Source organism: Cucurbita pepo, chromosome LG07 (assembly GCF_002806865.2).
Source record: "Cucurbita pepo subsp. pepo cultivar mu-cu-16 chromosome LG07, ASM280686v2, whole genome shotgun sequence".
NCBI lineage: Eukaryota > Viridiplantae > Streptophyta > Magnoliopsida > Cucurbitales > Cucurbitaceae > Cucurbita > Cucurbita pepo.
The window spans coordinates 153,848-179,172 of NC_036644.1; the positions used below are offsets into that span (position 1 = coordinate 153,848).

At 39.6% G+C, this 25,325-nt stretch overlaps 7 protein-coding genes across 8 annotated transcripts; 3 read left to right on the top strand and 4 right to left on the bottom strand.

The window, feature by feature from the left end:
- Window positions 1-166: 166 nt before the first annotated feature.
- On the bottom strand, window positions 167-5,113 carry LOC111799268 (eukaryotic translation initiation factor 4B2-like). Its single transcript, XM_023682744.1, has 3 exons — window positions 3,723-5,113; window positions 757-1,182; window positions 167-527 (listed from the first exon to the last, which is right to left on the bottom strand). The coding sequence occupies exons 1-3, from the start codon at window positions 4,835-4,837 to the stop codon at window positions 506-508; spliced, it is 1,563 nt and encodes a 520-aa protein (XP_023538512.1). The 5' UTR covers window positions 4,838-5,113; the 3' UTR covers window positions 167-505.
- A 501-nt stretch (window positions 5,114-5,614) lies between these two features.
- Window positions 5,615-6,623, bottom strand: LOC111799269 (sufE-like protein 2, chloroplastic). The gene has a single exon (XM_023682746.1). It carries the CDS (start codon window positions 6,324-6,326, stop codon window positions 5,670-5,672), a length of 657 nt encoding a protein of 218 aa, XP_023538514.1. The 5' UTR covers window positions 6,327-6,623; the 3' UTR covers window positions 5,615-5,669.
- A 138-nt stretch (window positions 6,624-6,761) lies between these two features.
- On the bottom strand, window positions 6,762-11,532 carry LOC111799267. 2 transcript variants are annotated; one of them, XM_023682743.1, is made up of 15 exons: window positions 11,280-11,532; window positions 10,439-10,595; window positions 10,093-10,240; window positions 9,709-9,966; window positions 9,457-9,631; window positions 9,217-9,278; window positions 8,983-9,146; window positions 8,790-8,887; window positions 8,422-8,480; window positions 8,195-8,329; window positions 7,855-8,102; window positions 7,623-7,779; window positions 7,428-7,503; window positions 7,285-7,335; window positions 6,762-7,197 (listed from the first exon to the last, which is right to left on the bottom strand). In XM_023682743.1, exons 2-15 carry the CDS (start codon window positions 10,504-10,506, stop codon window positions 6,974-6,976), a joined length of 1,923 nt encoding a protein of 640 aa, XP_023538511.1. In that variant the 5' UTR covers window positions 10,507-10,595; window positions 11,280-11,532; the 3' UTR covers window positions 6,762-6,973. The 2 variants fall into 2 exon arrangements, with proteins under 2 accessions (XP_023538511.1, XP_023538510.1); XM_023682742.1 differs by lacking the exon at window positions 11,280-11,532 and having other exon boundaries at window positions 10,439-10,729.
- Window positions 11,533-12,858: 1,326 nt separating this feature from the next.
- LOC111798482 (protein SIEVE ELEMENT OCCLUSION B-like) lies at window positions 12,859-16,026 on the top strand. Its single transcript, XM_023681656.1, has 7 exons — window positions 12,859-13,345; window positions 13,436-13,546; window positions 13,651-14,099; window positions 14,192-14,301; window positions 14,403-14,545; window positions 14,664-15,149; window positions 15,220-16,026. Exons 1-7 carry the CDS (start codon window positions 13,151-13,153, stop codon window positions 15,838-15,840), a joined length of 2,115 nt encoding a protein of 704 aa, XP_023537424.1. The 5' UTR covers window positions 12,859-13,150; the 3' UTR covers window positions 15,841-16,026.
- Window positions 16,027-16,347: 321 nt separating this feature from the next.
- On the top strand, window positions 16,348-17,129 carry LOC111798484. Its single transcript, XM_023681659.1, has 2 exons — window positions 16,348-16,586; window positions 16,825-17,129. Exons 1-2 carry the CDS (start codon window positions 16,482-16,484, stop codon window positions 16,909-16,911), a joined length of 192 nt encoding a protein of 63 aa, XP_023537427.1. The 5' UTR covers window positions 16,348-16,481; the 3' UTR covers window positions 16,912-17,129.
- A 2,300-nt stretch (window positions 17,130-19,429) lies between these two features.
- LOC111798485 (vignain-like) lies at window positions 19,430-21,079 on the top strand. Its single transcript, XM_023681660.1, has 4 exons — window positions 19,430-20,029; window positions 20,202-20,434; window positions 20,540-20,677; window positions 20,761-21,079. The coding sequence occupies exons 1-4, from the start codon at window positions 19,579-19,581 to the stop codon at window positions 20,974-20,976; spliced, it is 1,038 nt and encodes a 345-aa protein (XP_023537428.1). The 5' UTR covers window positions 19,430-19,578; the 3' UTR covers window positions 20,977-21,079.
- Window positions 21,080-21,375: 296 nt separating this feature from the next.
- On the bottom strand, window positions 21,376-24,440 carry LOC111798483 (protein terminal ear1-like). Its single transcript, XM_023681657.1, has 5 exons — window positions 23,566-24,440; window positions 22,697-23,339; window positions 22,351-22,473; window positions 22,089-22,230; window positions 21,376-22,002 (listed from the first exon to the last, which is right to left on the bottom strand). The coding sequence occupies exons 1-5, from the start codon at window positions 24,278-24,280 to the stop codon at window positions 21,718-21,720; spliced, it is 1,908 nt and encodes a 635-aa protein (XP_023537425.1). The 5' UTR covers window positions 24,281-24,440; the 3' UTR covers window positions 21,376-21,717.
- Window positions 24,441-25,325: the final 885 nt, after the last annotated feature.

The window sequence follows — 25,325 nt, forward strand, 5'->3', positions numbered from 1 at the left end:
ATTCTAAAATGACTTTTGATTTGATTAGGCAACACTTTCTTCCTAAAAAGAAGATATTTAGTATTAAACAAAAATAAAAATTTTGAAAATTTGTTCCTACGGATCAGCATGAACAACAGCAGTTCACAACATCTTTCTTGCAAACAAATCAACTTAGATTGACATGTGGATGAGCAAAATGAACCAAATTAGCTGTATAACACAGAATGACCTGACTGTTACAAGAGAGGAAAAAGAAAAAACTAGGGAATCCCAACTGTCTGGTTATAATTCGAGTCCTAACCATGATACAGGCTCCTCAATTTCAACAAAAATAAGAAATAGCAATTTTACATAGTTTGAAGAAGGGGTAACAAAAGTTTGGCACCACATCAGTAGTACTCTCTCACTCCAATTTCCAGAGCTCAAAATAAGAGAACCATCGTGAAAGGTGAGACCAATGTATTATTAGCTTCCAATACTCAAAAGGTGTAGATCATCAAACCAATGGTGTCCACAATGTAGCTTACCATCTACTATCCCTCGACCTGGAATAACAACACAAATGCCAATTTCAGATTCAGAATAATAACTTGGAACATAATGTAATAAACAAACAAGAGCAAGATTTCAAAATATTCCCCCTTGATTTCCTGCAGCACCCTTGCACCATAAAGAAAAAGTGATATTTCTCCCAGATGAAAAATAACAGCATTAGAACGTTTAAGAACAACCAAGAATCAACAAAGAGAAACAAAATGACAAACAAATCCAAACCTGTTCATGTCTCTGTTGCCCAAAAATCCTCCATCTCTGGCACCTTGTATTGGTTTTCCATCCTCAGCAGATCTACTCCACACATCTGGAGTGCCACGTGATCGAGGCCGTTCCATGGACTCGAAACTTCTGGACTCATCAAAGGATCCTTGAGAAGATTGTCTTTCGGGAAAGACAGCAGCCCTACCTGCTCCAGAGCCAGGTCTCTCAGCTGCTTTCTTCCCGAAGCGTACCTTATCATCCAAATCAAGGACCAGCGCCTCCAGTTCACATTCTTTTTTATTTATTCTGTCACGCAGATCTTGTATCTCTACGGCAGATTCTTGCATCGATTCTTTCTTAGCATTCAGAGATAAGCCTTTCTCAAGTTCCTTTCTTAGAACATCAATTTCCTCTTTCAACATCTTTTCCTCTTCTGTTTCAGGCCTGTGGTAAAAGAGTAGACAGTTAAGAAAAGATCCATCTTAAAGGCTTGAAAATCAAGCAGTACAGAGCATGATAATAAATATTTGTTTTTAATTTTTTTTCACCTAATTTAGTTTAAATGATACGTGATAGATTAGTAAAGCTTCACTTCGTCCTACAGGCTTATGAAGAGATGACCATATTAGACTAAGCCACCAAGGGCCACATATGACCCTTATCAACTTTTGTTTAAAAAATAATAATGTATTTCATAAAACATAAGAGTGCCTAAGATAGAAAGAGAATTCTGTCCAAGATCCCTGGTATAGAAAAGAAAAATAATACAGTAGAAGAAAAACCTGCTGATATAATGTCATTTCGCAGTGGTTCAACATTCAGTTCCTGTATTCGAATTATAAGCATAAAAACAAATGTTTCCTAAAATCTAATCATCAACATATAATTGTACATCATAAAAACTACTTTCTCGTGGTTGATTCTTTGCATCCAATTATTTGACAGCAAATGAGATCTACTGATGTGACCACTTTACAGCTTAGCATTTAAAGGTTTTGATTCCTTACAAGTTTTGCTAAAAAGAAGCTAATGATCAAAATGTACACTTTCCCAGCAGTAAGGTTAGAAAACTTTCTCATGATACATGTCATCCATGCCTAAACTATTCTGTTGTTACAAATTGAATTAATCATGGGAGTTGATGAGATCACCTGCATATAAATTAGCAGTGAAGAAGGATACTTGAGGCTTGTTGCAGCGAAGTATACTAGATGTAAGTTGTAACAGACAAAAGCAAATGTGGTGAGACAATAATAACACAACATGGAAAGATACTTGAGGCTTGTCATGCATGCCTCTAAAAAAAAATATTACTTTCCCATCAAAGAGAAAAGAAAAAAAGGCTGTGCAAATATACTATTTTGGTGACTTTGAATAAAAATCAAGTTTGGTGTTTATCACTAAATTTTTTTGGTGTAGCCTTTTCAAAACCTTAAATTTGTGCTGGGGTTTTCCCAAGAGTTGTTTGGAGGCATTTTACAGCATACACATGAGACTTTCTTTGGACCCTTAGCTAGGATTCTTTTTGGAGGCATTTAAACTTCTACACCAAGCAGATTAAATTTCTTCTTCGGGAACTTAATCACTCATGTTTCAATGCTTATGATAGATTACAAGAAAGGTGTCCTTGGTTCATCCTAAATCCAAATTGGTGCGGTGTAAAGAAGCAATTGAATCACAAAGACACATTTTAATCCAATGCCCTTTCTCCTCAAATATTTGAGGTCAATCTGTTTACTGCCTTTGATTGGAGTGTGATTCTCCCCTATGAAGTCTTTGACTGCATGAATTTACTTCTCTCAGACCATCCATTCAGACAGTCCAAGAAGATTTTGAGGCTTGAGATCAAAATAGCAGAATTTGGTCCATATGGAATGAAAAAAAAATATAAGAATATTCCAAGGAAATGATCAAAGCCAGACAGTTTTCTATTTCATGCTCACTTCATATTGACTTTTGTACTAAGGGTTTGATGCATCAAAATTTATGCCAACTGAGGGTCTTTGGTAATAAAGAAACAAAAGGGTCTTTTAGGGGAGAGACTCTTCTCATTATGATCCTCAGGATCAAGCCAGACAGTTTTCTTCTATTTCATGCTCAACTGAGGGTTCTTCTTGTAACCCCTTGGCTGGTTGGGGATATCTTTATGTCCATTCTTGTATGTCCTCTTTCTTTTAATTAATGAACTTGTTTGTGGGCGTGTGTGCATATATCTCTAAATTTCCAAATCGCATTTATTAAAAGAAAATTGGTGTGGCATCATGTAGAATTGTGCTTTAAGCTGTACTCACTTATTTGATGGTTTGGGAATAGAGGACCTCAGGTTTATGTCAAAATTCAAAACCAATATCAAAATTTAGAGGCAAATAGAAAAATTAGATGTTTAAGCAAAGTTAAAAAATCGAAGTATTAGGGCCAAAATAAACTGCATATGAGAGCTCGCTCAAGTGGCCAATAGGATTGAAACCAAAATTCTAGCTGAATACCTAAAACTCTAAACTAAGCCTAAAAGCGATCATACTAGAAATCACCTTCTGTCATTTCTGCTGTCGTTGTTTCCTGATGATAATCATTCACTAGGCAACAACTCCAGCAGCAAAGTAAACAAGCTGGATGGAACTGTATGACCATATGTGATCACTCAAGCTCCAACTCTAAGATTATATATAGGTGATCTCCTAGCCCTTCATAATTTTGTTCCATAGGTCCTAACAATACTTTTTGACATAAATATAGATTATTAGCAAGTTTAGTGGAATAAATGGCTCCACTCAGCTAAGTACTAGGGCAGCTCGCTGTCAGAACCTTTGCAAAGTTTTAAATCAAGTTAAACCCAATCCTCAATAGAACTTCTCCAGCTAGCTTCATACATGAAGAATTTGCTTCCAAGAACCAAATAACAATCAGAAAACAAAGAAATTATCCCCTGCACCGAACTACAACGGAGAGATAGAGTTTAACAATGTTAAAAGTTAAATTAGGACCTGTCCACAGCACGACGCTCAAGTTGCAGATCTATCTTCCGCCAGTCCTTGCCACGTTCCTCCAGCAAAACCTCCCTAGGCTTGGCATCCCCAAATGGATTGACTTTTGGCCTCGGCTTCACCACATTTTCTACGCCCTGCAATCCTGGACCCTCTGAACGGCTCGATTGAGCACTCGAAGGTCTGCTAGAGTGAGCACTGGTTGGCCTACTGGTTCTTTTGGCCTCAATTTCTGTATCCAGCTTCTTCCAATCCAACCCCTTCTCAGCCAAAACTTCCTCTCTTGGCCTTGCTGCTCCAAAAGGACTTGGCTTGTTCGACCTTGTTGCTTCATTTGTAAGGAGATTAGCTTTGGGTCGATCCAATACTAACCGGGGTCGTTCTGTGTCACTATCACGTGAACTGCCTCTAGTCCAGCGATCATGCTCATTCACCTCACGGTCACGGTAACCAGAACCAAAAGTGGAGGATCTCGATGGAACAGGTTTTTTCGCACTGGCCCAGCTATCGACCTCGTCTGCCCTGGATGAAATTCCACCCATACCACCGCCTAGCGACCCGTACCTATTCTGTCGCTCTGAAGCCAATGTGGGAGATTTCTTAGTCATTGCCCAATTATCCACCTCGTCAGCCCTGGAAGGTTGATCGAAATTGGAAGCCCTAGGAGGTGGATCCCTACGATCATCATCGAACCCACCAAACGATCGTCGACCACCACCCCAAGACCCATCGCCTTCATCACGGTCTCGAAATCGACCAGCAGGCATACTGTGCCGATCATAAGTGGGAAATCCCCCACCAAGTCGACCAGGACGCATTTCTTCACCAGAACGGTCTTTGGGACCAGTCGGAAGTCGAAGCATCTCCTCCGGCGTCAAGCCCTTGCTGTCTGTTTGCCTACTGCCGGCGCCCGGGCCCGTCAAGGTCCCCATAGTGAATTCCGACAACGTCATCTTCTTCTTCTTGGGCTTGGTGTTGACAGCTTCCTTAAGGCTAGGGAAATTCTTCGATTCTGCTTGGGAGGCGGCCGCAGCAGCTTCCGCCTCTCGTTCCTCAGCCTCAGCACGCTCGGCATCAGCAGCCCAGGCTCCAATTCCGCCCCACGGTTTTGACATTTCTCTCTCGTTGGTTTGGTTTAAGCTCGAGATCCACAAATCGCAAGAATTGAAAATAGAAGGAGAAGAGAGATCTAAACGAAGAATTAGAGTTTGGAGAATGAGCTAGGCTCCGTTAATGGAGCCGGAGCTCAAAGAACATACGATGGAAAATATGAAAGGGAAACACGGGCGTTGTGAGAAGAGGGGGGGGGGGAAGGATTTTGTAGAATCTCTCTTTTTCCCAATCTTTTTTTTCCGTCTTCTTTTTATGGCTCGGAGGAGGAGGGACTGGGAGTGGGAGCCGTCGAGATTATGGGTGTTGTTCCCACGCGCCGAGCACGAGAGTCATAAACGGCGCACTCACAGTAGCCACGTGGACAATTACCCGGCGTTCATTCTCCTCTTGACTTCAACATGTTGGACGGTCAGGATGCTTTGTATCTTCCACTTTATTTATATCGATGGCCACCGTTCCTAATCCTAGTGTGTATCACTCATTTGGAATCTCCGACCATTTTTAATTTCCTAGAACTCTATAGGCAACCTTTTGTGTTGAGGATTTCTTTTCAAATAAATACTCTTATATTTATTTTATGTTAAATATTAACCTTTTATTTTTACCCCCAACAAAAATATACTTCAAATATTGTTTTGAGTTTCATTGAAATACGTGTTCAATTTAGTCATATATTTTTATTAAAACTTAAAATTGGTTAATGTGTTTTTAGCTTTTCTGTTTCCGAAAAATAGTCTCTATTGGTCATCAACTATGTTACTGAAATGTAAGTTCAAGTCTAACCAAAAAAATTGTCTCTATTGGCGCCAACACCATCAACGATGATGAACACTGCTACAGATCAAAGGCTTCATTCCTGGATACCAAAGCGTTCGTTCTCATTTGCATACTCATCAACACATTTTGCCATGTATTCACCCTAGATATCGCTTTTCCATGTAATCCAACATTCACAGCCTCCAAATCATCGCTCCTCATCTTCAAAACCTCACATGCCTTCGCGCCCTCCAACATCCAAATCAAACACGAACAGTATCCCTTCGCAATCTCCGAATCGCTGTCAGCTTTGAATCTCATTCGATCAAACTCGTCAATTCTTACATCCAACCATACTTGCGTCGCACATCCTCTCACTCTATTCTCTGGTAGTCGAATCGATTCATCTGTAGGATCAAGAATCGCTGCATACTGCAACAGTCGTTTCACTCGATCAATCGGCTTCAAGAGAGGCTTGAACTCCAAAACAAGTCGATGAAGCTTATCCACCACTAAATCAGACGTATAGACCGGAATTGCAAACGCATCGAGATCGCAATTAGAGCGTCGAAGATGTAACCTATCGGAGGAAGATATGGTGCATCTTAGGGATTTGGATGCAAGAAATCTCTGATTTACTACACAACGAGAGCGCACTTTTTGAAGGTGGAGCTTCGAGGAACCTGAAAACTCAGCGGATCGAAAACCAAATGTAACTACAGGCATCGAAGCCATGTATAGATGAAAAGAAAAGGAAAAAGGAGGAAGAAACTTTTGGTAACATTATTTGACCGAGTAAAATGAAGCTCCCGGAGTTCCGCCTCTACTCTCCGCTCTTCGCCTCACCAGGTGAATCGCTTCCATAATTCAGCTTGTGGGTGGCTGTAAATGAAACGACCAAACTCCAGGAGTATTTATATTGCAGACCGAGGAGCTTACGGCCTTCCGGGAAGAGCAATTGGGCTGGTGGGCCCCGCTAGATATTAAACCGATTCTGGGCCCATGAAAGTGCATCGAATTGGGAACTGGAAAGCCCAAAAGGTGGGACTTTATTTCTATTAATTATTTTATAATTGCAATTTGCACTCAATAATTGAATTCAGGAAACAACAGGAACGTCAGCACTTATTATTATAGAAGCAAAAGTTCCCTTTTGGAAGGCTCTTTAAATTACATCTTAAACATAAATTATTATAATCTTTGTATTAAATTTTAGGTTAGAACAGGTGTTTATATAGTTGGTGGGGTGGGGCGGCTGCCTTGTTTATATTATTTAAAATTAGAAAAAGTGAAAATACGTTTTTTTAAGAGTACTAAACTTACTTACATCCACAAGTACTCCAGAGCTTATTATTGTTGACTGCTTTGGCAATGCAGTTGGATCAGCTGCTACAATTTATGATAAACAGTGCACAACCATGGCTTTCAACTGCTGCACCTATTGACCCTGACTTCACTCCAAACTCTTTTCCACTCCATTCCTCTTTGCATTTGCAGGAACTATGATCCAGTTTCTTGCCAGGAACAACTTCGCCCACGTCCGAAATCTTTGCTGATATTACCGTCTTCACATCGTTTAGATTGAAGAAAGCAACATATATCTCACCTATATTACACATCCAAATCTTCTTTAACAAATATGTTGACTCAACCATGCTACATCTATATGAACAACATCCATTTAGAATCTAACCTCCTCTTCCTGTTGCGATCCAAGAGCGAACTCCAGTCGGACTGGCTTTGGCTGCAGGAATGATGTTCATGAGTGATGCTCATAATGCTAAAACAGTCCAAGATTCGTAGTTTTAAGAATGCGACTAGATCTCGGATTCATACCTTGGTCAGTCTTCACAATTGCACAATGCCCAGAATGATGATTTCCCAATGTCCCATTACTGTATAAATCCCACTTCTGCTATAATCAGAGTGAACATTCCGGGAACAAAGTAAGATAACTACAATGCTCGTTTATGCATATTAATTCTCTTAAATGGAAAGGAAAAAACATCGAACAATTAAGACCCAACAAACCTGGTTCTCATGTCTACTACACCGAAAAAATGACCCCCTCACGAACTCTTCAGAACTACGCTTTCTTTTCGAAGTAGCATCCAGGCAAACGTCCACCGTGCTAGTAGGCGACGATAGAAGTTCCACTTGATCAAGGCGAGTAGTTGCCTCTTTATCTCTGCAGCAGAACATAGTTTTCTGACAATGCTATACACTCATAAGAAAATCAAAACTGGTGCATCAAACCAATTACATTGCAACTCGAGATCCTCTTTTATATAGACATAATGGCGTTTGATATTCAAGCTCTGGATTTGCCTTCCAGCATATTTTTTCAACACCTCGATCGAGACGTTCAGTAATCCAACCAACAGCGTTCGAATCCGCACATTTGGTGAGACCCAATATAGGTGAAACTGATGGCTTCGAATATCTGAAATGCCATTTCATAATCTGCTCTCTACATTTTGATACCTTTGTTGTTGCAGCAATTTTAAGAAACTGTGAAGGCAACAAAAATAAGAAGTAAAAATGTCAATATCCAGAAAGTCTCCCAACTTCCAAATTATAAGAACAGAAAAAGCTGAACTTGCCTCCATATTATTTGAGCTAAAGGAGTTAATCTCCAGAAGCGTAGGATTCGTGATGATACTATAGGTCATATCGTCAATATTCCGCAAATCTCCTCCATACATAATTGGAGATTTGGACATACACCATAAAGTCATCTGAAAAATTCAGTTGAACAACATTTCTGAGTCAAATGAAAACTATTAAGATAATATATACTCTCTCCCTCTTTTATGAAATACAAATGTACCTGAGTTCTTTGTTCATTTATATTAAGGTTGGATCTTCTATGTGGGCCATCGTTTGAACCTGAAATAACATTCAATACAAGCTTAAAAATGAAATATCATCTGAACTTCTGAAGATATGGTTTGCCCAGCTCCATCTCTTTTGATTCACAGTTTCCCTCAATACAGATCATTTATGTATTTTATATAAAGCATTCATCTTATTCAGAGAGCAATGATGAAGAACATAGGCAATTCCTTGTCTCACCTGGTGAAGAACATATTACCAAAACACTCGAGATTGTTACTCAACCTAATTGTACTCTCATTTTTAGTTTATTCAATCTTATTGCCATCCTACTGCATGGCCCCAATAGAGAGAAGGAGTAACCTTGATCAGTGAGCCACCCTAGTGGAAGCATATCTAAATCAGGCCATGATTTACCCAGCAACCCTGTGGTACCTATCATATTAGCAGTAGAGAAATCCCTGATGAAGAGATGAATCAGACCATGTAAGTATGTGTTCAAACGACATAATATGTATTTGAATCTCTTGAATCGAAATACGGCTACATAATTTACCGGGTGACATCAAAGTGGGAAACGATGTCGTTCCAAGTATCCCAATCGTCACCTGTTATTCTATACATGTTAACCAACCCACTTACACCCTTGGCCATGGCTGGTGTCACACTTGTTCCAGGAGATAGAGAATAGAGTATTGGGCAGTTAAGTTGTTTAAGAACCTGTGTGTACTCGATGAATTAGCATATGTGTAACACCCATGTATGTGATAGACAGAGAAAGAGACCATACATCTGAGACAAAGCTTATTTCAGGTAAATCCAAGTCGTCACCGAAGACACAATCATGCTTCACTGCCAGAAACATAGGAAATAAAGGTTATAAAAAATGAACATTTCGGGTTAGTATCCAGGTTTCAGGTAATGTTTCTAAAGAACAGAAATATTCAGTTAAAACGTTAATATTGAAGAGTAAAATGGATTGTTCGCAATTTAAAACAATCTATCAAATAGTTAATGACAGTCAACTTACCAAAATCAACGCCCCAATCAGCAAACTGTTGATACAGCGACCTTAAGAAGGCTTTTCCAGCTCCTGAATTAACGTTTACACTCATGAAACCATTATGCATCCACGCACACGACCTCGACTTGATCCCGATATCACTTGCAAACCACTTTCTCCCTGATTCTACATAGGCACCTCCCTAAGAAGCAATGAAGAACACAGTTAGCAATTCTTCTGTGTTTTTATGAACAAAATAAGGGAAGTTGTCGAAGGTACCTTAGAAACGTCCAATATAGGAGTATTGGCATTTACTGCCTGTGTGCTTATTCCTCTCATGACATGAATTCCAAACTTCAAACCCATATCATGAACTTTCTTAGCTACTTCAGTGAATCCCTTTCCACCTTGAGAGGAAGGCCACCGCACCGGGTCAGGCACCATCCTACCCCATTCATCAATCACATCAAATCCAAGAGAATCAACGTAAGCACCTGGAACCTTTTTCCTATACCAGAGGTAGTCCACAACCACATACTGCATCAATTAAATAAACCAGAGATCATCAAGCATGCATGACAACAAAGCTAAAAAAATCCTTACATTGCATCATAAACAACCAATGATACCAACAAATTTGCCAGACAGTTACCCAATTCCTACCTCATAACCCTTAGAATTAAGCCGCTTGGCAACAATCTCTGCATTGTCCAGGAATTCTTTCTCAGAAATAGTCCAGCAGAAGGAGTCATAGGAGTTCCAGCCTCTCGGCGGGAGGGCGGCACGTTCTGGTCCAGTTTGTGAGGACACCCTGAAACAGATTTGAGTAAAATGAAATTCTTCACAAAGTTTTTTTAAGAAACGAAGTGGGTCTTCGTTCAATCAGGCAGTCAGTCAATAACAATCATAGTTTCTACAGACCGCAGACAATTCTTACGTAATATAGAAACGGAACTCAACCGGATAAGCTACTAGAACTGAAAGTGAGCGAAAAGTTAGATCTACAAACCTATTGAAGAGAAGCCCGAAACAAAAGAAGAGGCAAAAGCAGAGAGAACTGAAGGAGAAGTCTTTCATGACGGGTCTTGCCCACACCAGTGGCGGTTCTGAGCTATGAAACTAAGAGTAGACTAGAAAACAGGGAGCTTTGATTGATATTATGAAACCTTCACCAATGGAAAATACTGAATTAGGAAAACGATAAAGACCCTTTTGGATAATATGTGGGATGGGACGGCATTAATTAACGCATTTTCTTGGTGGGTATTATAAATTAGAAGAAAATTAGACTGAATGGCTAACAAGGGTCGGAAGTGTGACCCAACTGGACTACCAAGTTCAGAAATGAAAGATCTAACCGAACCCGTAAAAGCATCTTCCATAGATCCAAGGAAAAACCGTGGCAGTGGGAAGTGATAATTACACGCTAACATTTACCATTAAGACCAAAGTTGGTAAAGAACTTGTTGAAGTTTTGACCTTTTGTGTACTTTTTTTTTGGCAAAACCAAGTTGAGACCACTAAACTCTCCGTATATAGAAACCACGTACAAAACTGTTTTCTAGGGTTTTGTATCACAAAAATTTAGTGTTTTTATACAGTCAATTGAGAGGAAGAAGCTATGGAACGTTGTAGGCAAACTATTTTTGGTTGTTTATTAATTGTATCTTAAGCCGTCGTTGTTATGGTGCTTAAGAGTCTTTTCAAGCGTGAATTTAGGCCAACACAACATTCCATTTCCAACTTGGATGAGTAATCGCAAGAACTGTGAAGAACAAAGTTCTAAGCCAAAAGCTAAAAAAGATATTTAGAAACTGGGAACTGCCCAATTGACTTGAATAAACTCAGACCTTGTGGTAGCTCGCCCAAGCTTTGTTTTGAACATTTTTACATGTTTTAGCAGGAATCTTGCATGTCTCTAAAGTGACCCTTGTTTGGAATTGGAATCATCTCAGCTATGAACTCAAGAACTTGAAGTTATCATCATAATGCTGATTTCTGGTGTAGGGGCAGGTTGTGCATCAAGATCATAATTTAATAATATAGGTGGCCGACATGGAAACTCTAAATCATGCTCTCAGTCAATTCCTAGGTTTATGAACCATCAAGCACAACACAGCATAGTAGCTGCTAATTGCTATTTGAAGGAGAGATTGATAAGTGGAGCTTTAGCAATTGTGATATATTGGTGAAGCATCTGGTTCTAAACACATTCAGAAACAAAGCTGGAACAAATGGGAGAGCCACAACAGGGCACCTAAACAAAGACAGAAAAAGTGGGAAGGAGGTCATGGTCCATCACAAATTTCCTAAATTTCCTAAATTTCCTAAATTTCCTAAATTTCTTCCCCTGGGGTTGCCTTTCCACCCTGTAAAATCAAGCACCTCTACCTCAACTTGTGTTGCCTTTGAATTTCGTACAAAATTTTGCTACATCTGTGAAAGGTTGGGAGGGCATGGAAGCTAAGCATTTTGGTTAAGGGGGGAGGCCAGTTCAGACAGAATTATTTTGCTATAGAAAACATCTCTATCATGGTGAAACACTGAAGTTCAACAAAAATGGAAATGCTTCTTGGCTTCCATCCCAAGATAGAATATTTTAGCTACAGAAATGTACTGTTTTTGCCTGCTGGAAAAGCTTCAATCTACAAGCAAGCAAACAAACGAGGTTAAGTTGTAGTCCATGAACTAAACTAGAAAAAGTATGATCTCTAAATTTTAAAAATGTCAAATAAGTCTTCAACTTTCAATTTTGTGTTTAATAGGTTATTGACGTATTCAACCATTTCTTAAATTAAAGAATCTATTAAATGTAAATAGGAGATTAAACTTTCAATTGTGTGTTCAATAAAGTCAACAACGTATTAGACACAAAATTGAAAGTTCAAGAACCTATTAAATCTATAATCGCAAAAATTCAAAAATTTAGGAAACCTAAAACAAAACTTCAAATAATGAGGCAAAGAAATATAAAGAATCTTCTGCTTTGCACAATATAAACTGAAGTGACATAAATTTGTTTTGAAGTCTCCATCGTCCTATGGCAAGACAAAAAAAAACTTTCTTTTTCTTATTGGATAAACACAATTATGAGATAAACACAGATATTAACTTTTGAGGCAGATACGTACTTGAAATTTGATAACACAAATCAAATCAATATTGTACTTGAAATTTGGATGCTCTTAAATGCATAATCATTCCCCCCCTCATCCTTCTCGCTTAAATTGCATGCATGTGCTCAACATTTGCTCCAATTTTGGCTTTATAAAGCGACATTCTCTTTGTCTGTGTTATCATTTTTAACTGGCCCCTTCTTTTCTTTTCTTTTCTTTTTCTTTTTCTTCTTTCCAATGATCTTCCAATCTTATACTTCCAAAAATAAGGCAAACTTGAATCTACAACCCCAGTTGGCAACTTGCTTTTATAACAGAAACTGGATCAAAAACTTCGTTTTTTTCCACTCTTGAAACAAAAAGCATCCATACTGATAACCCAAACATACCTCCATTATCTTAAACCTCTTTTCACTTTTGTAGTAATTTAAACCCCCTTGGAAGCAAGGTAGAAATTCATCAAAACTTTTGACCTTTAATCCCTTTTTATCCTTGTATATAAGCCTTCCCAACTCAATGCAAAGATCATCCTAAATCAGGACAGCCCAACTTTCCTCCTTTCTACTCACTCTTCTCTCCATCCTTTCTATTGAAGAAACAAGGCTATGGCTCTTGCAACAGCAGCACGTAAGATGGGTCTCATGAAACCAGACCGTCAGCTCTTCGCAGTTGCTGATGACACTGCCCTGACGAAGCAAGTTTTGGCCACTCATTCCGACGAAACTCTCGAGTTTCTCGTCACTCCTTTGCTCGGTCTCATTGAACAAATTTTCCTTCGAGCTAAACTCAATGATAAGCAGGCATGTCATACATGTGTTTTAACAATCTGTTTTCGCATATTCAACCTTTTCATGTGAGCTTTGCTCATTCATTGATTTTGTCTCCACCAGGGAACAACAGGAGCTGAACTGGAGGCAATCGAAGACAACTCTCCAAGCCCAACGGACTTGCTGGACTTGCTGGACTTTGTATCATTCACCATCCATAGAGTTTCCAATGAGGTGAGCTGTCTAGAGTTCTTTTTTTTTTTTTTTCCTTCTTTGGGTATAGAAAAGTCCATTCCTTTTCAGAACTGGTTTTCTTTGCTTGTTTTTAATGATCACAGATACAGTACAAGTGTTCAAGAGCAGGGGAGCCCCATACAGTGACAATGGAAGTGTTGAATTTGTTAACAAACTGGCCATGGGATGCTAAGGCAGTGCTGGCGTTGGCTGCATTTTCCATCAACTATGGAGAGTTTTGGCTATTGGTTCACCAATCCTCATCTGACTTACTCGCCAAAGACATCTCACTCCTCAAAAAACTCCCAGAAATATTCGAGAGAATCGACATTGTGAGGCAAAAATTTGACGCCATTGACAAACTCATCAAGGCACTCATCAGTGTGGCCAAGTGCATCGTCGATTTCAAAATGCTTCCTCCCCATTACATTACTCCCGACACACCTGAAATGAAGAGTGCAACCACTCTTATTCCAACAGCTGTTTACTGGATAGTCAGAAGCATTATCGCCTGCGCTGCGCAGATTACAGGCCTTGTCGGGGTTGGCCATGAGTATGCCACCATCTCCTACTTTGGATAATCTAACTTCATTGTACTCGGCTCACTAAACATTCCTTGTTTCTTTTTCTCCAATAATCCATCAGGTATTTAGCATCAGCATCTGAGACATGGGAGCTCTCAAGTTTGGCCCATAAGATCGACAACATTCGCAAGCACCTCGAACAACTGCTTCAAGCTTGTCATCAGTACATACGTGAGGCTTCTGTTGCTCTCTCTAAACTTGAAAATAAACAGAGATCTAGACACAGTTGACACTGAGTTAACTCTTCTCCTCGTTTGTGATTGATAAAACAGATGAGAAGATGCACCACGAAGCTTATATGAACCTGGTCCGCCTTTTCGAGATACCCCACCTTGACAACAACAAGATCCTCAGGGCTTTGATTTACTCCAAGGATGACAAGATGCCCCTCATCGATGGTATAAGCAAGGAAAAGGTGTGCACTTTCCCCTTTTCTGAACTTCCCCACATATTTTATTTCGGTTTCAATGCAATTCTTGAACTCTAGTACTCTGTTAAACACTTCAGCTGGATTTTGTTTAATCACATCCCAGGCTACCCTGGACGTGCTGAGAAAGAAGAATGTGCTGCTGCTCATCTCCGACCTGGACCTTTCCGCAGTGGAGCTTTCAATGCTGGACCAAATCTACAGAGAATCAAGGCAGAACAAAACGAGAGCAGAGAGCGATTACGAGGTGGTTTGGATGCCAATTGTGGAGTCCCCATGGACAGATGAGAAACAGGCCAAGTTCGAAGGGTTGCTGAATTTGATGCCATGGTACTCGGTGGCACATCCTTCCCTGATCGAATCGGCGGTGATCAAGTACATAAGACAGGTGTGGCACTTCAACAAGAAGCCTTTGTTGGTGGTTTTGGACCCTCAAGGAAAAGTAGTGAATACCAACGCCGTCCATATGCTGTGGATTTGGGGAAGCTTGGCGTACCCCTTCACAAGCGCTCGAGAGGAATCACTTTGGAAAGAGGAGACTTGGAGACTTGAGCTGTTGGTGGATTCAGTGGAGCCGCTCATCTTTAACTGGGTAACCTCAATTCCCCCTTCATGTATCTTATGTTTATGTTAAAGCTAATGTGTGCAAGTAAAATTTTCAGATGGAAACAGGGAAATACATATGCATTTGCGGAGGGGAAGACATGGAATGGGTGAGAAGCTTCAGCAAAAAGGTGAAAGAAGTGGCAAAGGACGCGGGAGTAGAAATGGAGATATTGTACGTGGGAAAGAGCAACCCGGGAGAGAGAATCAGGAAGAACATAGCGGCAATCTTGGCAGAAAAAATGATCCACACACTGGCAGATCCGACCCTAGTATGGTTCTTCTGGGTAAGGCTGGAAAGCATGTGGTATTCAAAAACACAAAGGGGAAACACAATTGAGGAAGATCCCATAATGCAAGAGACAATGACAATGCTGAGCTTCGACAGTGGGGACCAGGGGTGGGCGGTGTTCTGCAAGGGCTCAACCAGCATCATTCGGGCCAAAGCCGAGATGATAATGAAGGTGATGGAGGGGTACGAAGAGCGTTGGAAGGAGGATGCAAAGGAGTTGGGACTCATACCTGCTATGAGCAAGGACCTCCAAACCATCCACACTCCCGAGCATTGCAACCGTCTCATTCTGCCTTCCTCCAATGGCACCATTCCCGAGAAGGTGGTCTGCTCTGAATGTGGCAGCGCCATGGAGAAGTTCATCATGTACCGCTGCTGCACAGACTGAGCTTTTGGCACAGTTCCAACCGCCCTCACCAATTGTTGCTTATATATAGTAAGTAAGGCTTTGCAGTGTGGATTTTGTTGCGTAAAATAAGAAGATGTAATTTCCATGGATGCATGGAACTCTAATTTCAGTATTACGTTATCCTTTATTAAATAGTTTTAATGTATGTTTCAAGGTTTAATGAAATTTTTCTNCTCTTTTTTTGTTTTTTTTTTTTTAATGTTTAATGTTTAAAAATATATATTTTTCCCATTAATTTTCATGAAAGTCCCTATTTTCTTGCGAGATTTAAAAAAAGAAAAAGAAATTAAGAGAAAAANAACAAACTTAATTGTATCAAGAATTAAATCAAAAACATTTTTAAATTTTATTTCAAAGTGTTAATTTCATTTAAATAATAATAATAATAATAATAATAATAAATAATTTAGTAAACGCATCGAAATCGGACGTACCGGAGGCAGGGTGCAAATGCGGCTTCCATAGACTCATAGCCTCGGATCATTTCTCGAACAGATCTATTCCCTTCCCTTCCCTTCCCTTCCCTTCCCTTCCCTGTAGAATCATCGAACTCCATCTCCAACCCCTGCCTGCCCTTGTTCTCCTTCTTTCTCGAATCATAATTTGTTGGAGAGAAGAAGATGGTGAAAGTGGCGACGTTCTTTGCAATGTCATTGGGCGCCTTCGTATTCTGGCAGTCAATGGATAAACTCCATGTTTGGATCGCTCTCCGTCAAGACGAAAAGGTTCTCTCTCCATTTCCCTCCCTAAAGATTTCTCTAATTTTCTTCTCCTTCTCATTTCATAGTCCTTTATTCTTCATTCTTCAATTGATGCCTGCTTCTCCGTTGAAGAGTATGAATTAAGTACAAAAAACAAAACCCTAGGGGGCAAGTCTACGGCAGTTCATCTATGCGATATTTGTAGAAATTTTGATAATTAGAAATAACAAAGGTGTCTCTGCGTTCTTCTTTGCTGTTTCAGAAAGAGAGATTGGAAAGAGAAGCTGAGATCAGAAGAGTTAGAGAAGAGCTACTGCAACAAGCGAAACAGAAGGACTCTCTTGCTTGACTTTCCCCTACCTTCTGTTGCTGCTATCGGTATCAAATTGATAAGTTGAGATTTTTATGAGTATTGATTCTCTGTTCTAGAACAATGATAATGGGCTGGCTTATAAATTGTTGATTACTCATCTCATTAACTTCCCTGGTTATCAAATTGTAAACAATGCTCATTTCAATTTGGAGCTTTGCCTTTTGAATAATTGAATTTTTCATCGACTTGACTCAGTGTTGTGTTCATTACCTTCCTTGCTTCTATCTCAAATTTATACGTCCACACTCCATGGGGTTCTGGAGTTATCAATGTCCTGATCAGATACCAATGCAGCTACCTAAAGGTTGCTTTTGTTGGGCAGAGTTTCCTTCAATGGAGCTCAATTTAATTGTTGAAAAATTGCATCTGAATCTTGATTAACATGGGGAAGACTCTCTACATAACTCTGTGCTACTTTTAGCTTCTTATTGAGATAAATGAATGCTTATTTTGATCCCTGACATGCTTGCAAAGTTTCTAACTTTATATTTTACATTGGATGAGTATTCAGTACCTACTTTGTTTATCCATATAGGATGACAGTTTCATGTTTCTTTCTATCTTTTCATGTAGAATGTCTTCAGAAAAATGGTCATGCTAACGAGGTTGAAATGATTTGACCATTTTGATTGAAAAGTAGAATCATTTTAAGTCTACAATAGATCTAGTTCAACCTTCCTTTACTGATGTGGTCATTAGGGATTTGATCCAACAAGACTTCCTATTTGTAATGCATTTGCATAATCACTTGAGAAGAATCATGTAGTATGGTTATTACAGGTAGTAGAGGAATTATGTAGTTTGCTAGTATCCTAGAAGTTTATAGGCCGGTCAGTTCCTGTCCTGGAGGGTCGTATCATCAAAACCCTGTTATAATCCTGTTCCTACTTTTGTATCATCCATATGCAAAAACATAAATAATTGTCTTTCATGTGATGGATTTGCATAAACATTTTGCAATATCCCTGTCATAACTGGATAACATGGTTTCATTGGTACACATAATATACAGAGGGAATATGGTATGGGAGAAACTACTTTACCAAACCCTGGAAATGTATGTATGGCATGTAATCCCGACATGGTTTCATTAACCTCATCTGAATTTGAACAGGAATGTATTTTTCTGCATGATTTTTCATATTATTGATTAATTATTCGTCCTGTGCATAAATATGTATTGTTAACACTTACAAGCATTTTACCTTTTTTTTCTTTTTATATTTCTAATAAAAAAATGTTTTTGTATCTTACATTTTCTGAGAAAGTAACAAATATTGTTTTGTCTCATTATATTAAAAGTAATTTTATTAATTACAAATATGTTTTTTTTTGTTTTTTCTCATTATAAAATTTGACAATTTTAAGTTGATTTCTTTGAAGATTTTTTTTAAAAAGATAATCGTATCTCTCAAGTGTTTCTTAAGATTTTTTTTAGAAAACACTTTTGATTATCTAAAATTATCACTTTAAATTATTAATTTAGGGATCAAATGAAAACCAATTTTTGAAATCATCCAACTAGAAACTAGATCCAAACATGTTAATTTTAAAAGGTAAACTTTAATTGGCAAGAACCAAAAGAGTTAGGTTTAAAGAGCATTAAGAAAAAACTCTTTTTTTTTTCTTTTTCAAATGAATTATTATAATTATCAACTTGAGTTGGGTTAAGAGTTTAATTTAATCATAAATTAAGCTCTTTCATAATAAAAATATTTAGAATGAAGTCTTAACTAGGGACAAACAAGATGAATGAATGCAGAAGATATGTATTGAGAGCCGATCCATCTTCCCACCTTGTTGAACTAAAAGAAAAATATGAAATCAGAAAGAGATTTGAGAAAAATATGGCATACTGAGAAGGGCAAGAGATTCATGTATTTTGCCGTTTCCCGAAAAAGATTTCCGTTCCGCATTAAAAATTAAAAAGGGCATCAATCGCAATTGGGGTAGGAATATGACATAATCAATGCCTTCTATATGCTCAGCAGTTAACACATTAAACAAAACATAAGTAACAAATCAAACACATTCCGCTATTTCAATAGTAATTCGCCGGATAAAATATAATATAAAATTAAATCCCATTGTGATGATGCACCAGCATCATAGTCACTTTCCACATTTTCTGGCTGAAAGCTTTGAACTGTTTGGAAATCTAAGTTGTAATCAAAATCCCAACCCACCACGCGCGTATATTCAAGACTTACAAAAAAAGGTATTTTATATATATGTGGTCTATATTGTATGAGAGATTACATGTGGTGCGTGTTTCATAACACAATTCTTTGTCACTCATAATCTCACTTACTCCCTAAGTAATAATCCAATGAAATAATTCATCCAATAACATTCCAATCTTTCAATCTCCTACCAAGCCCCATTTACACAAATTTTATTGTTACCATAAAAAAAAAAAAAAANACATTCCAATCTTTCAATCTCCTACCAAGCCCCATTTACACAAATTTTATTGTTACCATAAAAGAAAAAAAAAATACTTGAGTAGGATATCTTACGAGATCATGACTACTTTGTAAAATGTAAGTCTATATAAGCTGAAGTGCATTGCCAATTCAATTCAAGCAACAGCTTGCTTATCCACACTACTCTAACTACACTGAAGAGATTTTCCAATTCAGTATGGCCATTAGCAAATGCCTTTTGGTTCCATTTCTGATTGTACTAGTTTCAGGATTGGCTAAGAGCTTTGAATTCGATGAGGAGGAGTTAGCGACAGATGGAAGTCTATGGAAGCTCTATGAAAGGTGGAGTCACCACCATGCAATCTCCAGGGAACTAAAGGAGAAGCATAAACGTTACAACGTGTTTAAAGAGAATGCGAACCATGTGCTCACAGTGAATCAAATGAACAAACCATACAAGTTGAAGCTGAACAAATTCGCGGATATGTCCAATTATGAGTTTGTGAACCTGTATGCTCGCTCTAATATTACCCACTACAGGAGGTTACATGGCAAGAGAAGAGAAGGTGCCAGTGGATTCATGTATGAAAAGGCTACGGATCTTCCATCGTTCATTGATTGGAGGGAAAGAGGAGCTGTCAGTGACATCAAGGATCAAGGCAGATGTGGTAACTTAGAGCTTACGATGAGGGAAAAAGAAGTTGATTACTAAATCAACATTTAATAGTTTCGAGCGTTCTCTCTATAAGAATATGATAAATTAGAGCTTACGATGTCAACGAAAAGCATTCTTCGATTTTTGAAACCACAAATAAGCAATGATTTTGAAATGTATCGCAGGTAGCTGTTGGGCGTTTTCGGCTGTGGCTGCAGTTGAAGGGATCAACCAAATCAAAACCAACCAACTATTGTCTCTATCAGAGCAGGAGCTACTCGACTGCAACACAAGAAACAGAGGCTGCTATGGAGGATTCATGGAAACCGCTTATAATTTCATAAGGCGAAATGGAGGAATCGCCAGCGAGAACAACTATCCCTACCGTGGCGCAAGAGGATCCTGCCGCTCATCTAGAGTAAGTTTTGTAATTGATCTAACATCGGGAAGAAATTCAAACCTAAGATATGGCTCATCCTTCCAGAAATGAACAAACTAAGCATACATTTGTTTGGTTTAACAGATGCCTTCGCCAATAGTGACAATAGATGGATTCGAAAGCGTACCTGAAAACGAGAATGCTCTGATGCAAGCCGTCGCAAACCAACCAGTGTCAGTCTCCATCGAGGCCCTAGGGAGAGATTTCCAATTCTACTGGCAGGCAAGTTGTAATAGCTTGAATCACATCACATAGAACCTTCCATCTCTAGGGATTGTTAAATTGGAAGTGTGGGTAATTTGCAGGGAGTGTTCGATGGAGATTGTGGAACAGAGCTTAATCACGGAGTGGTGGTGATCGGCTATGGAACAACCGACGACGGAACAGACTACTGGAGTGTGAGGAACTCATGGGGCGTTGGATGGGGAGAGGATGGTTACATAAGGATGAAACGTGGGGTGGAAGATCCTGAAGGTCTGTGTGGAATTGTGATGGAAGCCTCTTACCCCCTCAAGTTTTAAATTACTGTTGTCTTCATTATATAATCCTTTTCAGTCTTTGCTTGATTCCCAATGTACTGATTACAAAATCAGAATAACTTTAATCCAATGCGCCTTGGGTTGGTTAAGCGGTATATTTTTAACCATATTTAGTTTTTAAAAAATTGATTTAAGATTAAATGAGAACATTATAATCTTAACCTTAAATTAAAAGATTCAATCACAATTACGCATTTTTCTAAAACATTTATCAGATATTGTTGATCTGTCATAACCCAACTCACAGCTGCCTTTGTAAGCACATGTTTCCATTTTAATGTAAATAAAATAAAATGATAAATATATTGTAAAAATGTGTCATGACACCATACTTTAAAAAACTAATATAATTAAAAACATATGATAAATACACTACAAAACATTACACAAAAAGAAATCAACAAACCCTCGCCTCAATCCCTATGCAACAGAGAGAGAGAGAGAGAGAGCCCACATCTCATCTCTCTCTCACCTGGGCGATCCACAAAGAAAGCATAAAACCAAGAAACCCCCATACGAGGGAGGGAGAGAGAGAGAGAGAGAGTTGAAAGTGATGGATAATCGGTTAAGAGGGGTGGGTGACCTGAGGCGAGCCTTGTATGACGAGATAAGGACGGCTCCCGACCTCCAACGCTACATCATTTGCTTTGTCTTTGAGATTTTTGTACAGTTAGGTGCCACCGTGTAGTGGAAAGCCAGAGACATAGCGCCATCTTCTGATCTCTAGCTGTCTTCTTCATTTCCATCATCACCCTCACCACACAGCACTACCTCCGATGACTGATCTGCGGCGGTGGCGGCGGCGTCAGATGGTCGTCCTTCATCACCGCCATCTCCATCTGCTGCTGATGTGTTAACACCGCCAACACGCATGTTGCCGGCGACGGCAAGAGGCTCCGTCAGATGAATGCCGTCTCGTGGGGGCGAAAACACCACGGGCAACTCGTACTGCTCCATCTCCCTTGGAAATTTTGAGTTCCTAAAATGCTCCTTCAGTGCTTCTAATCCCTACTAACACAAACACAAAGCAGTTTTTCATTAAAGATCTACTTTGAGAAAATAATTAGACCAACCAAAAATGATATTAGACCCACCTGAAGTCTAGCGTAGGTAACTTGGCAGATCTTTCTGGAGTTGAAGACTTGCCAAGCTTGAAGATGGAAAGCTTTGAATAGTCTCCAAGCTCCTTGTGGGGAGGTCATATTCACAAACCCATATCCCACGTTACATTTATTACTGCAGTTAGGAATAGAAAATCAAAAGAAACAAAAAATTTATCATAATCATTCTACAAATGTTTGGCGTATCAAAGAAAGAAATAACAAGAAATGACAGGTGAAGAAGGAAGATAGTTGCCTGAAGTCAATGGGAAGATATACGAAATCGTAGGAAGACAAAGGTAAGTCTTTGCCATCGTTGGTCATCTCCTCGTTGCACTTCATGCAATGCTTGTCCAGAGTCTTCAATAATAACTTCAGACTGCCAATTTTACGTTTAACCCCATTAGTCTCTGTCTTCTGTTAATAATTCATGTGAAAGAAACATTTACTTTCAGGAAATCATTCTGTCGTTTGCTTTAAAATAGAAACGATCTTTTTCACCACCAAAGTTTGACTGTGTTTAAAACGTTATGAACAAGGAAACTCGTGAGCTTGTTTCTTTAAAATAGAAATACACATCCAGACTGAAAATGAAAGATCACCTGTACTTGTTGGGTATGTTCTTGATCATAACAGTGGTTCTGCAATCAATGCAATCGGATGTTTCTTTATCCATACCATTTTCGCTTATTAAGAAACACGGATCGGATTTCTTCAATAACTTGTTCCTTCTCAACCTAATATTAATCCTAGGTAGAGATGATGCTTCTTGTTTTGAGTTGGGTGGCGCTTGCCTATTGATAATCTTCTCCACATTTATCCTCCTCGACGTGCCGATTGAATCCCTTCTTACAATTCCATTTCCTGTACTTCCACTGCAATTCAATGGCTGCAACTTGTCCACCAGTTTCCCAGCGTAGTTAAAGCTCCGGCCAGTCACAGAGTGCAGCTTCTTGGGGGAAAATTGAGCTTGGGAATAGAATGGGCGATGTGGGTCGTTGAAACGACCAGAAGATAGCTTCGAAGTTCGAGGGAGAGGAGGCTGCCGATGGTGTCTAGCAATCATGGGGTTGAAGAACTTCCTTTCATGTCCGCCGGGACGGCTGAACTCAACGGCGACTGGCATGCCATGAATTTCCTTTCCGTTCATCTCTTTAACAGCCTTCGCAGCATCTCTAACATCAAAAAACTCAATGAACCTTCGATGCTTCTTCAATGGCACCTCCCTAAATTCCTTCACAGGACCTAACTCCAAAGATAAAGTAATCAATAAAGTGATATATGAAGGAAAAAAAAAAAAATACCCCCCAGCCACCCCACCAAAAAAATACAACAAAAGAATAACACCATCATCATCAACATGCATCTGATTGGGACTATAAAGTAGGGGAAAGAGTTGGAGTCAGGTTCATTAACGAGAGCCCCACAAAAGACCCCACCGAAACGAAGAGACAGAAGGAAGAAAATGTACCAAAACGTTCGAAGGTTTCCTTGAGAGTAGAGGCGGAGACATCCGACTCCAAATTGAAAACAACGATGGTGCCCTGGTTGTTCCAGTCTGGTACCGCGGCGTTAGTCGTCGGAATAATGAATTCGGCCCACACAACATGGCCACCGATTAGGGCACGAGCCAACCGCGGCGGCGTGTCGAAATTGTTCTTCGAAGACCAAGAATGTTGGTCGCGAAGTTGCTTCTGACGCATCAAATGTTGGTCCCTCATCTCTTGAAAGGCCCTTTCTGCATGCCTCAGATCGTAAAAATGGACGGTTATGATTCCATCCCTAATTCTCTCCGTCTGAACCCATCTCACATCTCCAAACCCTTCCAAATCCCTTCGCACCACTGACTCGCTGACGTCACTCGGCACTGCACTCAGTAACAGCGACCGAGTCGGATACGACGACAGATGCTGAACCTGCGGCACCGCTATTTCCTCCAGAGGATTATTATTGACAAACGCCGGATTAAAGTAAACCGGAAAATTAGGGGAATACGTTATCGCCGAATTGCGAAACGCGTCCACTTGGGGCGGAAACGAAGCGCCGAACGAATAGTATAGATGGCGGAGCGGCGGCCCGAACACAACGGGCGGGAGTGGCGTCGGATTGGCGAGGTTTCCAGGTCTGAACTCTTGAGCAGCTGGGTCTAAACCTCGCCGAAGCTTGAGCATACCGATTTGTGCCATGGCGGAGTAATAGGCTTAAAGCAGACGGGGGAGGACAGATTGCGAGGTGAGTTCAGAGGTTTTCGTCGCGTCTCTTTGAAGAAGAAACCCTAATAAATTCCGGTGGACGGAATAGAAGCGAAGGAATAGGGGTATGGTTCGGGTATTTCCTGTTTCAGCGCATCCATAGTGAAGAAGCAGAAGGTTGGTACAAGAGAGCGATATGGGTATGGAATGAAAGTGANAGTAATAGGCTTAAAGCAGACGGGGGAGGACAGATTGCGAGGTGAGTTCAGAGGTTTTCGTCGCGTCTCTTAGAAGAAGAAACCCTAATAAATTCCGGTGGACGGAATAGAAACGAAGGAATAGGGGTATGGTTCGGGTATTTCCTGTTTCAGCGCATCCATAGTGAAGAAGCAGAAGGTTGCTACAAGAGAGCGATATGGGTATGGAATGAAAGTGACCGGAGAGGAAATTACGGAAGTACCCTTAGGAAAAGGAGCGTACAAATATTAGGGAAGGGCGAGAATAGGGAAAATAAAAATTTTGTGAACGTAGTAGGGTAAATAGGTCTATAAATGAAGCAGTAGGAAGGTAGGGAACTTTTATGGAGAGCACAGGGGAAGGAGGATAGCTACCCTACTCCCTACGGCTATATTGCTAGTGAAAGGGAAGGGGACAGATAGCTATACTTGGGAGGGGGGTTTGTTGCCCTGCCCTGCCCTGCCCTGCCCTGCCCTGAGTTGGATTTGAATTGGGATGGACTTCCACTACCCCTCCCCCACACTTAACATATATATATATATATGTATATATCCAAAAGTAAAATAAAATAAAATAAAAATTATGTAAATCTTGCTATATGGGGATTTTCCTTAATTGGATCACAAGATTATAAGTATTAATAATAGCATGCATGTATTTGTGTAATACTCATTTACGTTATGGTATCAAATAATACTCATTTAAGTTCAAGTTTGTGTATAGCACATACCATATTATGTACCTCGTGAGCTTCATACTATAGGATGAAACGTTGTTTGATGCCTTGTAATCAACCTATTCA

Bases quoted from the DNA above. Each gene is read 5' to 3' on its own strand.
- LOC111798483 (XM_023681657.1), bottom strand. From the start codon at position 24,280: ATGGCACAAATCGGTATGCTCAAGCTTCGGCGAGGTTTAGACCCAGCT. The intron at 22,474-22,696 runs GTGATCTTTCAT...TAAAATTGGCAG, and splicing joins AACATACCCAACAAGTACAG to TCTGAAGTTATTATTGAAGA. The intron at 22,231-22,350 runs GCAACTATCTTC...TCCTAACTGCAG, and splicing joins TATCTTCCCATTGACTTCAG to TAATAAATGTAACGTGGGAT.
- LOC111798482 (XM_023681656.1), top strand. From the start codon at position 13,151: ATGGCTCTTGCAACAGCAGCACGTAAGATGGGTCTCATGAAACCAGAC. The intron at 13,346-13,435 runs GCATGTCATACA...TGTCTCCACCAG, and splicing joins CTAAACTCAATGATAAGCAG to GGAACAACAGGAGCTGAACT. The intron at 14,546-14,663 runs GTGTGCACTTTC...ATCACATCCCAG, and splicing joins ATGGTATAAGCAAGGAAAAG to GCTACCCTGGACGTGCTGAG.
- LOC111798484 (XM_023681659.1), top strand. From the start codon at position 16,482: ATGGTGAAAGTGGCGACGTTCTTTGCAATGTCATTGGGCGCCTTCGTA. The intron at 16,587-16,824 runs GTTCTCTCTCCA...TTGCTGTTTCAG, and splicing joins CTCTCCGTCAAGACGAAAAG to AAAGAGAGATTGGAAAGAGA.
- LOC111799269 (XM_023682746.1), bottom strand. From the start codon at position 6,326: ATGGCTTCGATGCCTGTAGTTACATTTGGTTTTCGATCCGCTGAGTTT.
- LOC111798485 (XM_023681660.1), top strand. From the start codon at position 19,579: ATGGCCATTAGCAAATGCCTTTTGGTTCCATTTCTGATTGTACTAGTT. The intron at 20,435-20,539 runs GTAAGTTTTGTA...TTGGTTTAACAG, and splicing joins GATCCTGCCGCTCATCTAGA to ATGCCTTCGCCAATAGTGAC. The intron at 20,678-20,760 runs GCAAGTTGTAAT...GGTAATTTGCAG, and splicing joins ATTTCCAATTCTACTGGCAG to GGAGTGTTCGATGGAGATTG.
- LOC111799267 (XM_023682743.1), bottom strand. From the start codon at position 10,506: ATGAAAGACTTCTCCTTCAGTTCTCTCTGCTTTTGCCTCTTCTTTTGT. The intron at 8,481-8,789 runs GTTACTCCTTCT...ATGTTATTTCAG, and splicing joins AGGGTGGCTCACTGATCAAG to GTTCAAACGATGGCCCACAT. The intron at 8,103-8,194 runs GCAAGTTCAGCT...TTGCCTTCACAG, and splicing joins TTAGCTCAAATAATATGGAG to TTTCTTAAAATTGCTGCAAC.
- LOC111799268 (XM_023682744.1), bottom strand. From the start codon at position 4,837: ATGTCAAAACCGTGGGGCGGAATTGGAGCCTGGGCTGCTGATGCCGAG. The intron at 1,183-3,722 runs GTCCTAATTTAA...CTTTTACCACAG, and splicing joins GAGCGTCGTGCTGTGGACAG to GCCTGAAACAGAAGAGGAAA. The intron at 528-756 runs GTTTGGATTTGT...TTGTTATTCCAG, and splicing joins GGCAACAGAGACATGAACAG to GTCGAGGGATAGTAGATGGT.